The 16,621-nt window shown below is 38.1% G+C and overlaps 1 protein-coding gene across 4 annotated transcripts in view; it reads left to right on the top strand.

Moving 5' to 3' along the window:
• The window catches only part of LOC115450491, a 475,244-nt gene extending 458,910 nt beyond the window's left edge, over positions 1-16,334 (top strand). For 3 of the 4 annotated variants that reach the window (XM_037439712.1, XM_037439711.1, XM_037439714.1), the window contains exons 6-13: positions 3,230-3,391; positions 6,057-6,222; positions 6,550-6,698; positions 6,966-7,095; positions 7,177-9,391; positions 9,789-9,987; positions 10,407-10,542; positions 13,149-16,334. In XM_037439712.1, coding sequence (XP_037295609.1) covers positions 3,230-3,391; positions 6,057-6,222; positions 6,550-6,698; positions 6,966-7,095; positions 7,177-9,391; positions 9,789-9,987; positions 10,407-10,542; positions 13,149-13,336 — 3,345 coding nt within the window. In that variant the 3' untranslated portion in view covers positions 13,337-16,334. Of the gene's footprint in view, positions 1-3,229; positions 3,392-6,056; positions 6,223-6,549; positions 6,699-6,965; positions 7,096-7,176; positions 9,392-9,788; positions 9,988-10,406; positions 10,543-13,050 lie in introns of all 4 variants that reach the window. The other variant, XM_037439713.1, reaches the window with a different exon arrangement.
• The last annotated feature ends 287 nt before the right edge of the window (positions 16,335-16,621 follow it).

Genomic DNA, 16,621 nt, shown 5'->3' with positions numbered 1-16,621 from the left:
TCACGATAAAAAGCGGCCTATAGCATTCAGGAATAATGTAGTTTCTTATTAGTGCAAAAAAATCGATTTATTATCCTGAAATTAGCACGTTCAAACAAACACTTCACCTTTATATATTAGTATATAGATAGTGTAGGAAGCGCAATGAAATTCACGTAGAACGAGACTGATATTTATTATGACTGTAGATCAAGAACAGGCAGGATACTGGAATCCCGCGGCTTAGGACTGCTGAGTCCTAAAGGAAAGTCGGGATGGAATATCTGGGGAAGGGAAGTACGAGGGAAGGAAAAGGAACTCTCTTAAGATGGGCAGAGGGAGAAGGCCAGGTAATGTTCACGACCTCTCATAAACCTCAATGGGTATTAACAAGCTAAACATATACACACTAAGCTGTGCCTAGGACCGCGGCAAATGTTCCCCTGTTTTAATTTTTTCTTCTGTTCACTACTATCAGCACTTAATAATATAATAATAATATCAGCCATGTATTATATATATATATAGTTGCCATAGTTGCCCACTGCTGAACACGGGCCTCCTCTACTACTGAGAGGGATTAGGCCTTAGTCCACCACGCTGGCCTAGTGCGGATTGGTAGACCTCAAACACCTTCGCAATTCCTATAGAGAACTTCTCAGATGTGCAGGTTTCCTCACGTTGTTTTCAAGCAAACGATAAATTCACAAAGAATACACACATGATTTTAGAAAAGTCAGAGGTATGTGCCCTTGGGATTTGAACCTGCGGACATTCGTCTTGGCAGTCCGTTCCACACCCAACTAGGCTATCGCCGCTATCAGCACTTGCGGTAGAGTAAAAGCATTAGCACAAAGACACGGCAATCGAAAAATAACTCCACAATTCCCTTCCTGGACGGAACTCCTCTTAACCAGATTAAAATATTTACGACTGATACGCCCATAAATCTTATGACTTGCTGAATTCGCGTTATAATAATCACTCAGGATTCATGACATATCATAAAAGCGGATTTGGTAAATGTTCTTTTGTTTTCATTAAATTAGGGAAATGCATTTGAATTTGCTATGGTTTTAAGATAAATTCTTTGCTCAATGTTGTGATTTTTTATCATGAGATATATGTATTTCGTTTGAAATACATTTTTCCTATCAATCCCTGGATCGATAATTACCCAAACGAAGGTTCAAATAGTAATTTTATTATTTTTCGTTGAATTATTTGCTCTATGTAGTGATTCTGCATCATGAGATACAGGTATTTCGTTTTCAATACATTTTGCTATCGACCCTTAGATCGGGCTGCCCAAACGAAGGATTCAGACAGTATTTTTTTAGGAATATAAATTATACCTTTTATAAACATAGCCTCGACACCTGTCAATACAGAACTCAATACGCTCTACAAACCTATAGTGCATAAGTTAAAACAATTCGTACCTTAAATATATCTATAATGTAAGCTATACAACATTATTTAATTTCAAGTTACAGCAATTTCAGAAATAAGTGAATTCAAACTCGGTAAATGAAACGCAAATCAAAACAAAAACTAAATTGAAATGTTATCTGCTCAAGGTAATCTGCCACAAATTTAATTACCCAAATCCCTTTAACATCTGCGTTTCAAATGCAAAATACAAATGAATTTTACCAAAACCGTACAGATTCAAAATGGCGGCCGAACGGTAATGGCGGGATATCACAATATATTTTAACGAAACAATCTCCCGGTACCTGATCCGTCAGTCAATCTCTGAAATTTCAATTAAACATTGCTATTTAATTAAATCTGCTATGCGGGTGTATAATGTAAGTGTTTGATTTCCAGAAAGGTAAATTATGAATGATTTGGTCGGTAAATAATTATTTTAGGCGGAAAGTCGCATTTAGGTACCTAGATAGCTACGTATTATATATATCTATTTCTCGCAGACAATGTTATATTCCTTGTTTTATATTCACTAAATTCATTTGAATTGAATTTTGGGCATACATTCCTTATACAATAAATACCGACCTTGATAAAGAAACTCGTTGATTAAACATTTAAAAAGTTAGTATTGTATGAAGTATGCGCAAAAAAATTATGTTATATTATCTATGAAAAACCTGAGTGAAAAACCATGATTATGTCACAGCTTCATAAAATTGTATATATCGCAAAATTATTTGTATTTTTAATTCGATTACCAAATTTGCACTTAAAAATATTATTTCAGTTATAAGGTTACGTACACACATTCTGTTAACTGCGTAATCCAATTACATTGAAAAATAGGTAAGAAATTCAAAATAATCAAAACGAAATGATATCATTTGTGACATGAAGTTACAACATTTGTTGATGTTGATTGTGATGTGAACAAAAATGTGAATTACGGTTATTAAGATTTCGATATAGATACCGCTGGGGAAATCGGAAATTCTTCTAATATCAATAAAATGAGTAACCAAGTCCCATTTTCACCAGCATTGTTGTAAAAAAACTACAGTAACCGTCCATGTTAAACGGAGGTAACCTCTCCCATTCAAAACTCCCCTTTGACGCCATCAAACGCGTGTTGTTGCAGACACACAAACACACAAACTCTTTGTGTCTCGCCCTCGCTTGATGACTAATGAAAAACTCTCGTTACAACATAAAACACCTCTTTGATAAACTTTGTCCTTTCAGCTATAAGGCTCAAATTACTTGACGCATCTGCAGGAACAATTTGGCCGATCCAAACGCAAGACAAACATAAGTAGGGCTGCCAATTCAGAACAAATTGAACAGCTCAATACTATTTCGAATGGGCGCAAAGAGTCGGAGGGTCTGGCTAAATTGGTGGGTGCAGGGTGAACGCGGGCGGTCTGTTAATTAAGAGTGTGAATGATGGGTCTTTTTTTAAATATACTTTAAACAAAATTCGTTTTGACGAAAACGTGAGCGTGACGTGCCGAGTGACTATAAAGATAAATAGGGTGTCACTTCATCGCGTCTGATTTTGAAACTCTCGACTCGGGAAATGTGACACCATTAAAACGGAAAAATATTTGGTCATGACTCTGTCGCAGCTTAGTGGGTAATGTGCGATTCGTGATAAAATATTAATAGCTTGTCTTGGGATATCTAGTCACATAAAACCCTAAGGAATTTACGACATCATTCGTACCAATTATCAGCATCAGAAGGAAATCAAATAAACACCGCCTTAACGGTTTACGAATTGGCTTTAAACAATTGAATTAAAATTTGTCATCAGGCATCAGCGGCCCACTACCAGAGCCAGTTGGCGACGCTGACTGCCGAGAACGAGCGGCTGCGCGGCCAGCTGTCGGCGCTGTCGGCGGGGCTCGGCGGCGACCACGAGAGGAAACTCGACGATGTCGCGCACCAGGTCGTTAGAGCATTGCTCTCGCAGAAGGTTGGTTCATATGAACTTGCCATGGAGTAATGAAATTATGGACAGCCGGTTCTCGTTTTTATTCATAATGTATATCCATACCGTATAAGTTCTTTTGGTCGCAAGACGTGTCGTGCGTAACGAAGATGCTAGCGTTTTTCGTGACCATTAAAATGACTTAGATAGTCAATAACTAGCACAAAATCTGTCGAGAAGGCCTAATTCAATCACTATTATCGTAGACAGTTTAAAAGTTGAGACTTTCCTGTTAATTTAATCATAAGTATTGTCAATAAATTTGGTTATATTTGCAGTGCAATGTCCGTAAATCTCATCAGTAAGAATAAATTAGCAAGCATGAAAAAAATCTTACACTCGCACAGAGTAATAAAAACCCACAAGCAATCAACTTCCCACGAAGAGTTCGTAGAAAGTTAATTAACGTTGATTTGCATACACATAATTATACTTATTTCTGCCGCGGGTCGACTAATATTTTCTTGGTGACGTTAATTCACACAAAACAGTCACCGGGCGCATTAGAGACGCAGAAAAACTGGGACGTCTATATCTCTTAATCCTCGGGGCACATTAAGATGCATCCCGGAAATTGTTTTCTCATAATTATAGTCGGCCGGGTGGCGCGACCACGGATTATGCCCGGCTACATTCACACATAAATCGTGCCAAATGGGACACTTTGGCCTTAGCGCGGCACCGTAATAATTTCACAAACCCTGGCCCACTATAATCTGGGCATAATCTGGCCGATAATGCGAATGTTTACGCTTAAATCCCACTTGCAAACGGCCGCCATGTTGGCTTAGTTTTGGCGCGAACTAGGCCGAACTTTCCAGATAAAGATGGCGCCGTCTGTACCCGACGCGATGGACTATTCAATTTGTTTTACGAAGTTTAACTGTTGTTTACTGTGGGAACTTTGCAACGTTTCTCCGTTCGCGTAATAAAAATGCTGCTAAGTTTGAAACTCTAGGTATTACTGAGCTCTATAACTATTTTTCAGTGGTAAAGTTGTTCAACCTCGTTCCACAATTCTGACATCTATTTTAAATCATACTTCGAAAGTTATTCGTATAAATCATAGTTTCTATTGATTCGAACTATATTAATAGCAGTATATTGCAACCTACTTTTAAAATTCAGCGGAAACTGGCAAACACATAAATTTCAACTCCGTCTAAACTGCACAAATACTTTTATTATCTTATGGCTTCTATAACATACGATAACTTTCACAATTATAATGTAATAAACGTAATGGCGCCAACGATATTAGTTAATGACGCGCCCTTTCATAACGTACAGAATTATAAGCAAATATAGATGACTCGTGAAATTATCTATGAATAATTTGAAGGTAAAGATTAGGGGGAAAGCGTAAGATCATATTTGAATTATGATTGAGTGACGAATGTGAGTTACATTTGGGTAACAGGTTATAATAGATTCGGGAGAAGATGAAGTTGCATACATGTTTCAAATTTAATTTTAAGATAACTTATATTTAAAGTAAATTATACTTATTATTATTTCATAAATTTATTATTTGCTTGCTAATTTCATACGTTACAAAACATATGTTTTAAAAAAATAAAATAATATAAAAAATATTTTCCACAGAAATCATATTTATGTATCAAAAAAGCGTTACAATCATAAATTATGAAACCAGAGGCTTAAGTGGTCAATTTTAAATCTTCCTGAAATATTATAATTCGAGCATATTATAATAATTTAAATATGTTTTGAAATTCCATCGCCGCGACCCAAATTGCGTAAAACGGATCGTGGAAATTGAAATTTTATTTTTAGTACCTAAATATCATTTGAACGCATCCCATCTTGACTAAAAGCATTATTTATACCGATCCTCATTAATGTTATTTATGCTTTATTAAATTTTAAACTTGCCGACTTCACGGGAAATCTTTTAATAAACAAACTGAATCATTTAGGCAAAGTTGCCGGCACTGAAAGCAATGTCTTGCAAACCTACCAAACGCCCCTTGTAATTACGGCCGTCAATTACCTTTCTCGAATTTAATTTAACTAATGAAGTATAATTAAAATGTACGCGTTTATTTGGACTGACGAGAGGGGATCAGATAGGGTAAACTTTTACGTCTAATATAATTGTTCAAGTTTAGGAAACTGCGGCGTAAGACGTATCTTACGGTGTAATTCGTAATTTTGCAGTACGGTAACACGCAAAACGCTTACAAGTGTTGTTAATGCCTTCATAGCGGATTAAGCTTTCGAATTTAATAACTTTAAATAATTGATAGTAGTTATATTGGCAATTAAACAAGTCTCGTTAAAGTTATTTAAAAATGTATGCCTTCTGTAAACAAACTACTTTGCTGTAGGTAAAATACATAATTTTAAATCCTTATTTTCTATTGGCAAGCAGTCCATATTTACCCATATTTAGAGAAATGAGGCGTATTAGTTAAAAGAAAGAAATATTATTTAAAAATGTATGCCTTCTGTAAACAAACTACTTTGCTGTAGGTAAAATACATAATTTTAAATCCTTATTTTCTATTGGCAAGCAGTCCATATTTTATCCATATTTAGAGAAATGAGGCGTATTAGTTAAAAGAAAGAAATATTTCTTTAATTTAAGGAATAGTTGCATATTTAAATATTTCAAAAATCATTTCAGAGCATACGCGAGGAGTTGGGATGCGCACGCGCACGTGTCCGCGAGCTGGAGGCGCAGAACCGCGCGCTGAGCGCGTTGCTCGTGAGGCAGCTGAGGCCGCAGCCTAGACCCTCGCCAGCGACGCCTCACACCCCTCTCACACCGCTTACTCCTAGGGACTTACAAGGTGAGATCAGAAGAGATTTTTTCACAGCTACAGGAAAAGACGAATAAATGGCTCGCCTAATAGGAAGGACTGTGACAGCTCATAAGCTAAACTGCCCTCAAGAACTGTCTTCATCCAGAGACAAAAGGTTAAACAAGGCCACGTCATTTAATATTATTATCTTTCACGAAATGCTCAGTGCTTAAACGCTTAGTTGCAGAATTAGACAATTCGTTCGTACCTACTTAGGCAAACACCTACATACAAGAGACAATCAATGAATGACAAATGACAATAACCTGTCAAGTATGTAGATACTGTATTATAATCTTTTTAAACCCATTTCAGTGCACTTGGTAGATGTGGGTTCGTGCGGGTCCTTAGTCTCGTTCAGGGACTCCCCGCCACCCGCGCCGCCGGTGCCCCACCCGCACCCCCTCAGCCACGACGACAAGCGACGGCACCAGATCCTGGCTGACATTTGGACTGAACTGAAGGTACAGTAATCATATTCTCCCTGACTGATAGCTTATTAGCGAATTCTACATAGATCACGCCTTTTTCCTTTTTGAAGGGTAGGCTTCTATCTAGCAATGGAGTTATTAGGGGGTGACCCCGAGAGAAACCCAATGTCATTTTACCCGACTAGAAGATCAAACCCAAAACGTTAGCATGGAAACCTTACCGGCTCCCGCAATACCATTACGCCACCGAGACATTAACGCTAATTCTAAAATTCAAATTTTTCTATACACATTTTTCAGGGTCTTGAAGTGACCCCAGCGAATCTGGCGCGTGCCTTGTCGGCAGTTGACCCCACATTGTGGGCACCTCCACCGAGACCAGCAACATTAAGCCTCAGCATGCCGCAGCCACGAAGCGATCCCGTCCGGGGTAACATTTTAAGCATTAACAATTTTACAAAAAATCACTTAAAATAGAATAAATCTAATAAACTAATAAACACAATTTCAGGGGCGAGTGAAGAGAAAGTGACAGAAGAAGAAAGCGGAGAAGCATGCGAAGCTGGTGCTGAATCTCCCGAAAGCGGTGCCAAAGACGAAGGCTACTCCACTATGTCGAGCGACGTCCAAGCGGATGCGTCAAGGCAAAGTGACCACGCTGCAGACAGAGCCTTACCCGACCTCAACGAGGCTTCGGACGAAACTGACAACCAAACCATTGTCTCAATAAACCCCAGAGACTCTAGGAGACACGCCAGATTATTAGAAGCGGACTACATATATTTTCCATTAGGTGTTACGTTTGCTGGCGTCAGAGGTAGCTATCCACCATCAAGACCGGTGCTGCCATTTCAACATGTCGTTCGAAGCTTCTCAGATTCACATTTGTGTCTGAAATTTATAGCCGGAACCACTTGTCCCACTAGTTGCCTCGATAGTCCTACGCCAAGTTCAGGAGTTTTAGTATTGGATTTAAAACCTGCTCCAGAAAGACCTTTGAGAAGACCGGCTTTAGCTTCCACTACTAGTTCGGAGAGAGTTTCATGGGGAAGTACAGTTGACGAGAAAGCGGACGGGTCGCAGTATGATGCTGATTACGTCCAGCATTGGTTAGAATTGGATGACGCAAGATCGGCACTCCAACAGCGGCATAGGGATTTAGCAGATTTAGAATACGATAGAGCAGAATTAGAGGATTGGAGTCTGTCATTATCATGCGAAGATTTGAGAGACAGACAATCTCCATTTGCCGAAATTACTACACCAGGCCAAATATCTCTATCTACATTGCCAAGCATAAGGGAAGATGACGCGTTAGAGTTAGAAGAAGATGTGGGTGACTGTTTATGGAATGATTGTGGTTTTGCGACCGTGGAAGTGGATGAGTGTAAAATTGACGATCAGGATTCGCACGACAAAAGGTGGGACTGCACCGGAACACATTCACCCGGTGGATCTTGGTCAAGTGCTTCGGATGCCCCTGACAAGAGATCCAGTACTGCGCTAAGTGAAGATGGTGACTGCGCAAATGTTGGCTTAGATTTTACGCGAGATTTCTATCGTCTCGTCAAATATGAAAGCACAAAGAGCTTAGCATCAAATTCGTCCAGAGGTATACCATCGCAAGATGCGAATAGTCATTTAAGAATTCACGACGTCCAAGCCATGGCTTTACAAGACAGAGAGCAAGCGCTTCAAAACGTTCTCCATTTTATAGCAGAGCAGCAGAAATATTGCAGGGACAGGGAAGAATCCGATTCAATGTCTTCGAGACCTGTGTCTGAAATTAGAGAGTTGCCACCTCCGTATGCTACTGCTGACTTTGACGATGATTCTGTCGGACCTCGAAGTGAAATATCTGAGGACAGAAGACCTGATTCCTTTGGCAGTTTCTCAGAAAACGATTCGTGTGACGTCATTTCCGATAGACCAAAAATCGCGTTTTGTGATACAGTATCTGAATCTAGGTCTTTGCCGAGGTTTATTGAAAGAGAAGATCCCTACGTTGAATCAGAAGCCTTCTTCGATCAGTTTTCTACAACAGAAAATGTTGAAAACGAAACTGACGAGCACCACTTAATTAAAGTCCAAAGAAAAAACGAAATCAATAAAAGTATTGACGCTTGCAACTCGACTGATTTGGAAGACGTAGCGATACAAGTAAAAGAGGAAAGACCGATTGAAATAGAATCTAGTCGGTGTGTCGATCACAACTCGGCGTTAAAAGAAAACACAGTGAACATTATGCTCAATAAACAAATCGCTGAAAAAGAAGTGGAAATCGCAAAGTCGTCCAGTTTTTCGTTTTCTAGCAACGAAACTGAGATGTCGTTGGTCGAAGAAGTTATGAGTGCTTGTAGAAGGGGCGCGAGTTTGCTCACCGTGCCCGAAGAAGAAGAAGGCTCCTCGCCGGAGACAAGCTCTCCGCAAATGACTGAATCTAACACTACAAGTACGTCAACTGCTGAAACTGTGATAATAAGTAATAAGAACGAAGCACAAAAGGAAATTAGGCCGAAGAATGAACGAAGCCGAATTCCTACATTAATGGGCAAGAGGCCTCCATCGTCGCCAAACCGATGTAAGTCGAAAATTCCTGTTGCGGATAGAAGCAAACCAGGTGGGCAAGCAAGCGCGTTGCCAGAACCAATAATCGTGAGACAGGAGCATAAACTAAGCTTCCACGAGGCTGCCACTTCGAAGGATGTCATCGAGGAACTTAACAGGTAAGAATCAGTGCAGAAGATATACTTCCCTTAACGATAGGTCACTCAGTTTGTACCGCCTCGCATGCTTCACATTCGCAGTGCTCCTTTTGTGGAAGCAAAAAAAGGTCCCCAAATTACAAGCAATCTTTACTAGGTCATCAAGTAAGCTAAAAAAATGTTTAGCATTTGTTTATTAAGATGGCGTTATTGTCACCTTTACATTCACATAGGCCTCCCCTTGACCGCGGTCTATTCGGCCTAATAATTTTTTTTTAATGACAAATTCGGTTCTGGTAATAATAGCTGTAGATAACTATTTTAATCATATTATTCTCATGTTTAAGTTACAATAGCATGTGCTGGTAATTGACTTGTAAAGCCAAAAGTTGTAAGCGTGCACCTATAACATTTTCAGGATGATAAGGCAGAGCGAGGTCACTCCGCCAGGGAGCGACACGAAGTCAGAGGAGCGCGGGTCAAGCGGCTCGGAGGGCTCAGGCGGTGCAGGGAGCGTGGGGGGAGTGCAGGGTGCGGCGGGGCAGCGAGACGCCGCGCTCTGGGCCCACACCGGCTGGGTGCACGTCGAGAAAGACATCGACTTTAGTGACCCTAAGGTCTGTATAAATCTAACTAGTAAACTATTGAAGTTAATCAAAATTCCTAGTAATTTAACGATGATAGGATATTGTTTCTAAATATTTCCTACATGTCTTTACAAGACCATCCCTCGACGATCTATACCTCTCAGTAGTAGAGGAGGCCCGTGCCCAACAGTGGGACAGTATATAATACAGAGCTGATACATTTACATGACGGGACAAAATTTTAGTGAATAATTTAGTATGGCTTGTTTATGCCTCTAACATTGTAGCACTTAATACCCAAAATAGGATTTTATTCAATACTAGTATGGTCTAAAAACCAAATTAGGATTATAGCACAAACACCTGACCAGTCAATTCGTCACTCGTTATGTGTAAATTACTTCTAAACTAGATAACATTCGTAATAAAATTATCATTAAACGTTCCAGGCCCGCGCGAACCTCCTAGACGTGATGTTGGCGTCGAGTGATTCCTCGCCGTCGTCGTGCGGCTCCTCGCCGGCGGAGCCTCCCCCGCCCTACTCCCGCCTGCACCGCCTACACAGGTCCCGGAGGCAGAAAACTGGTAAATACAGTGTATACGCGGCTTTAGACACAAAGTTTGACGGATGGTCAAAGTTAGGTTAGGATTGGGAAAGATAGGTTAGGATACGCAAAGTTAGTTTCAACGATCGTAAAAAAACTTTTAGTTATGAAAATTGATACTAGGCTTTAAAATTATTAAGTTTATTTTCCCTCGAGGGAGGGAATTTCAACAAAAATGCAAGGTTACGGTTTTAGCACAAACATACATAGACCCTCGTATTTTATAGTGATAACTTGTGAGAGTTCAATTTAAAGTCTAAACGAAGCATTCCTGCTCTATTTAATGCTCAATAATAGGCAATATGGGTAAAATATTTTAAATAATGTAAATACATAGTTCCTGTAGAAACTGTATTAGGCGCCTATAGTATTTTTAGAACTCTGAGATTTAAGTACAACTAGAGCACTTTATCTCTAAAGCCGCTTTCTGTATTATCTTCCTGAGAAATATAATAACCATGTTAATCAAAGAATAAACACACACTTACAATAATTAGGTACCTACTTTCTTTTTACTGTAAATATACTTAATTAAAAATACTTTGTGCTCTTAATTTTTTTTGTCATGTTAACAATATTGTCGTGCCAAAAAAATATGCTGTGTTTATTTTTACGTGACATGGTTATTTTAAAGTAGTGTCTGTTTAAATTTAAAAATAAACCCTACCGCCCTGCCGACGAATATATTACTGATTATTATTTTTTAAAATGTTTGTAATTTATTACAAAAACTATTGGCACACGCTTTTTTCATTTTGTATAATAATCTTTTAAATCTTCATAAAAACATTTTCATAATAAACTAGGCAAAGGGAATAATATAATATATTTTTAAAATTTGCACTTCATATAAACCTCTTTTAATTCATTGTTGTTTTACTAAGTATGAAGTTATTTAAAAACAATAAACCGCAACCAACATCACCAATTTAAGGCGATACCTCAAGGTCCATTTTCATACATTTTGTTTCACCTTTAATCTGGGTAACTAAACAAGTATTAGCAAGTAAAGAATTTAAATTCACGTCTAGTTAGTGATTAGTTCTCGCAGTTGAAAGAAAAACGTAAAAATAATTAATAATCATAGATATTTCTGCCTTTAAAATTTCGTCATATTAAATTTTAAAGGCCGAAACAATATCATATTTAGAGGAAATAGCAGAAATATGGGCTGTATCTTAATATATCAAGTTTAAATTTTCAAAGTGTACCTACCGTTTAAAAATCACACTGACACTGGGCAATTCAGGCTAAATCTGCAGTATCTACCTACATACCAAGGTACTACAGATACAGATACATTGAACCTCCTATCTATCTAGATAAAATTAGAATTATAGATTTTGTTCTCTTTGCCTACATAAGCAATTTTTCATTTAATAATCACCGCCATTTTATTTTGTGTTTCTAATTTTGAAATTTATCAAGGAGCTTAATTTCACCGTAATATCACGATTTCAAATTAAAACAATTGCGGTTTAAAGCATAAATTTAAATATTATAAATTCGTTTATGGGCTATAATTATTGTGAAGTTCAATGTTTTTATTATTTGTGCTTCTTTTGTTTTCCATCGACAAATATTTGTCGGTATTTGCTTTTCGTACACACAAATTTATTAGTCGCCTATTATTACCGACATGGAGATTTACTTAGTATGTTTGAAATGAACCTGATATTATAATCGAATAGATATTATTGTCTATTGCTAATAAAGTGTCTATGCATAGTGCTGTACCTATACGACACTATCGATGTCGATGTTTAGTGTCATAAGTTGACATTTAATGATGTTCAGCCATAAGGCCTCATTCATTTGTGTGTACGAATATAAAGGGTCCCATATGTTATGCAGCACGACTGTCCATCCATATACCTACTTCGTATAGGTTTTGCTATTAATATAAATTAATATTATTCAATGCTATCGTGTGAAAAAAAATTTCAGCCTCGCTGTGTAATATATGAGTCCGTTTATTTTATCATTTGTGACCTGATCCATATCGTCTGTCCGTCCGCACGTCCAGCCACGTCACTTGTTTCCGCTCTCACTCACGCACCATCTCACTCAATCGCCTCATTTCGAGTAGATGTCATGCAGGCGCACCGCTCCGAAGTTCGAACTGATTGATATAGGCCATACCTAATGCGAATTATGAATATACAACCATATCAAAATGTCGTTAATACGATAATGATTTTTACAAAATAAGCATAATTTTTCGTGTTTTAAAATTGCTCCAATGTTATAATTAAGAAGTCTGGGCTTTCTAGACCGAGAGTTCAATAATCTCGTTAATTTATATTTCCAAATGAATTCCTACTTATTTGTGATCAATGGACATCACTCTTTAGGAAATACGTAATGTAGTAATACAGAGTATCGCGAGTAGGAGCGGTGCGCCGATCTAAGGGGTCAGGGGGTGGGGAGCGAGGAGCGGGCACGGTGTGGGGCTGCGTGCGTGCGCTGACGCGGTTGTGTCGCGCAGAGGGCGCGCGCGTGTAGGTCGCGACTCGCGGTGTGGTGCGGTGAGGTGCGGGGTGGTGCGGGGCGGGTGGTGCAGTAAGTAACGTGCGTGATGCGCAGCGGCGGCGCTGCGCTCGCGCGGGCTGGGCGCGCTGCGGCTGGCGCGAGGCCGACGCCCGTCGATCCTCGGCCGCGAGGGGTTCTTCGTGCGCTACGGGGACTGCGAGCGCGCCGCCGTCGCCACCTTCGACTTCCTCGACGACCTCTCCGGCGGCTCATCGCCGGACAACACCAAAGACTGTACCTAAACTTAGCAATAAACGCGTCCCAAAATTATATTTTTCTATTGTGATAGACTGATGCGGCCGCCAGTCGGCCCGGTAAGTTTGCGGTTTCCTATTTAGCTCGATTGCGGCGCTCGTGTTGACGTAATTTTAAGCAAGTGTTCCCATCTTCTTTACTCATTTATAATTATTATGCAAACGTAATACATTCAAAACGACTCTTTCCATTTAGATGTTAGTAATTTCTTAAAATCTGGAGTCATATATACCTTCATTCCTTGTATGCTTATTTTTTGTAAATGCGTAATATAGGTGAAGTAGGATTGAGTAAAGAAAACGGAAACACGAATATGGATGAGAGTGCAACAATCTACTGGCTCCGATTCTGCTAATTATCCTGCTTTAAGTAATAAACGTGTATCTTTACAATCCGGATAGAGAACCGTACTATGAACATTTTAAGGCATTTTGTGGAGTACGTGTTAATGTAAGTAAATATAAGTTTATTTGCAAATCACGACAAAAATCTCCAATGCCTTAATGTCTGGTCACTATTACTTAGCAGAATAAAGGCCTCGTAGTGTCTCGCTTATGCGTAGTTTAGCGACGGTAAGCCAAATAGTTTTTTTTTTATTATAATTTTTTAGTGTAGCATTGTATCTACGATGGCTGCACAGTCCGCAAGGCTGCAGCTTTTTAGATCTATTCCAGCTTCGAACGATCCTTTCGAATCTAGATCTCTTAGGTGATGTAGTACTTTCACTTTGAATAGTAATTCAAGGCACCTAGTCTTAACATTCTTCCTAGATTTCAACAGTATAGGTGTGGGAGGGAATTTAATATAAGGCATGGATGGTATGTTTCGTATAAGTCATGTGTTTTGTCAATAAATTTGAAAGCAATAATTAAAGCAAATCGCGCTCAAATCATGCTATAAATGAATTGCGCTTAACGCTTTCGACGAGCGAACTACTATGAGAGCGAAACCAATAATTTCCTGTTGCTTACGCTTCGTACCGAATAACGAGAACTTAGGTAAGAAGACGAAATAATTACTAAGTAATTGAAAGCTGCGGCCTCGATGTAATGTGATATTTTTGTATATACTGTAAGTCCCACTTATTTTCATATACATTTAAATGGATTCCTTTCTAACCGAACGAAGCGATGACGTTGGTGATAGGGTGGTTATCTGTTATCAGAGTGCACACCTATAGACAGCTCAGACGTGCGATCCGGCCTCGACACTTCGGCATCTGTCACGCTCGAGTGTCGATAACTCGCCACGGCCGCATCGTACGTTCGCAGCACTATAATCATAATAATAGGTACTTATGTAAATATCGATAGTTACGATTTACTTATCGATTTAGTGACAACACTTAAAGAATAGTCATCTATAAGAATCGTTTAACCACTATAGAGATGCATTAAACTCGAAGGGTACTAAACTATGTTTAATTGTATATAATTATTGTGACTTCATTGAATGCTATTTATTAATTTGTATCATTTGCGTAATGGTCGATCATTTGTGTATACTTAGGTACATATCATGAATTTGTATTGTGTATTTCGTAAGGCAACGATTGTGTACAATTTCGGTTTTGTGCGAGTAGCAAACGAACTTCCCAAGCAAACAGAATGTGATAATAATTCATAATAAGTATATATTTTTTTAATCATCGAACCAAAGTTGTCGATACAATATAAAAAATATAACATATCGTTTATAATATTTTATTTCATAACAAACAAATATGTATTTTACAATTATCAGAATTAATTCGATTCGATTCGAAAAATATATATCGTATTTCGTGTAATCAAATGCTTCATTTAAGTTTGTTTGTTACTCGCACAAATGTGATAGCTTCTTGCTATAATAATATATGTATTATTTGCTAATTAGGAACATAAACATTATCATTGGACGCGGTTATGAACCTCAGCAGAATCGTACATTGTCACGTTTTTGTATAGTTATTTTAATGGCTGAACCAAAGCGATTATAATATGAAAAAAAAGATTTTTTGCCACCACTTGTTATGCTGCTACACAAATTGATTTAATATAATATTTTCCTTTGTAATAAACCCAGCTTACTTTGAATGGTGAATATTGAAGACAATAAAGGAAGATTTATACCTATTATTAATAACGAAACGACGAGTCGAACGATATCTAAAAGTAACTTATTTAGTGTAAGCAATTTATGGCCACGATGTATTGCCTAATTTGAGGTTTTACGTAAAGAACGTCCCTAATTGTTGCATTCGGATACATTAGCCATTGGTAGAGATTTTAGAATGTTATTGACTTTATATTTCACGTGTTTCAATAATATTTTTTTTAAATGCTAGTAATGGTGTCTATATATTTATTTCTTTTTAGATAGTTTAATTATATTTTATAGTTTCACAACAAAAAGTGTTTTTTGTGTGTTGTAAGCTTTATATTTTTTTAACTTTCCTATCTATACTTTCTATACTTTACATTAGGCAATAGGTGCTTCTTTCGTCTCCATATAAACTCATTCGTAGAAAGTTTAATGACAGGAAAACAGTTCAAATGTGTGTATCCGAACGTAACAATTAAAACCCCTAATTACTAGTTATTTACGTGATACAAATTATTGGATCTTTAAAAATATAAAGTATGTAACAACATGTATAATATTTTTCTCGAATAGCGTTGTTCCAAATAAAGAATAAATATTTTTTTCAAACGACCAATACGTTATACCATGTCATTCATTAGTTTCCATCGTCACATGTAAAAAAATGTGTGTGTATATGGAATGTATTTATATAATCGTAGTCTCCGAAGTACTGTGACGGTAACTACCACGATGGCGGACGAATGTGGAATAAATATTGTTGGCCCTGGGTGCAATTGGTACGATTTAACCTAAGAAATAGGATACTTGCGATAGGTAGGTACTTCGATCAGTACAAAATCTGTAGAGTTACAATTATTATCTACTATTACAGATGGGTTCAATAAACGATTCCGTTCCCAATTTATAACTGTGTTTTATTTTTTACCTAAGTACATTTTGCGTCGATTGCCACGCAAAATAGTGAACTACGTATCCATTCTTGCGCCTTACATCAGGCATGATTGCCGCAAATTTACGTAGCGCATTCGAATGTACTCCAACAACATACGTGTAAAAGTGAGCGACAGGGCTGTAGCTAGGGGGGGGCATTATGGTGCAATGCCCTACCTTAAAATATGAATGCCCTACCTTAATAATTAACTAAATTGTACATTACTACTCAATGAAAATAAATGGAGCAGCGGGTT

Source organism: Manduca sexta, chromosome 17 (assembly GCF_014839805.1).
Source record: "Manduca sexta isolate Smith_Timp_Sample1 chromosome 17, JHU_Msex_v1.0, whole genome shotgun sequence".
In the NCBI taxonomy this organism is placed as follows: Eukaryota; Metazoa; Arthropoda; class Insecta; order Lepidoptera; family Sphingidae; genus Manduca; species Manduca sexta.
The sequence above is the reverse complement of the archived record's forward strand: the minus strand, read 5'-3'. Positions and strand labels throughout refer to the sequence as shown.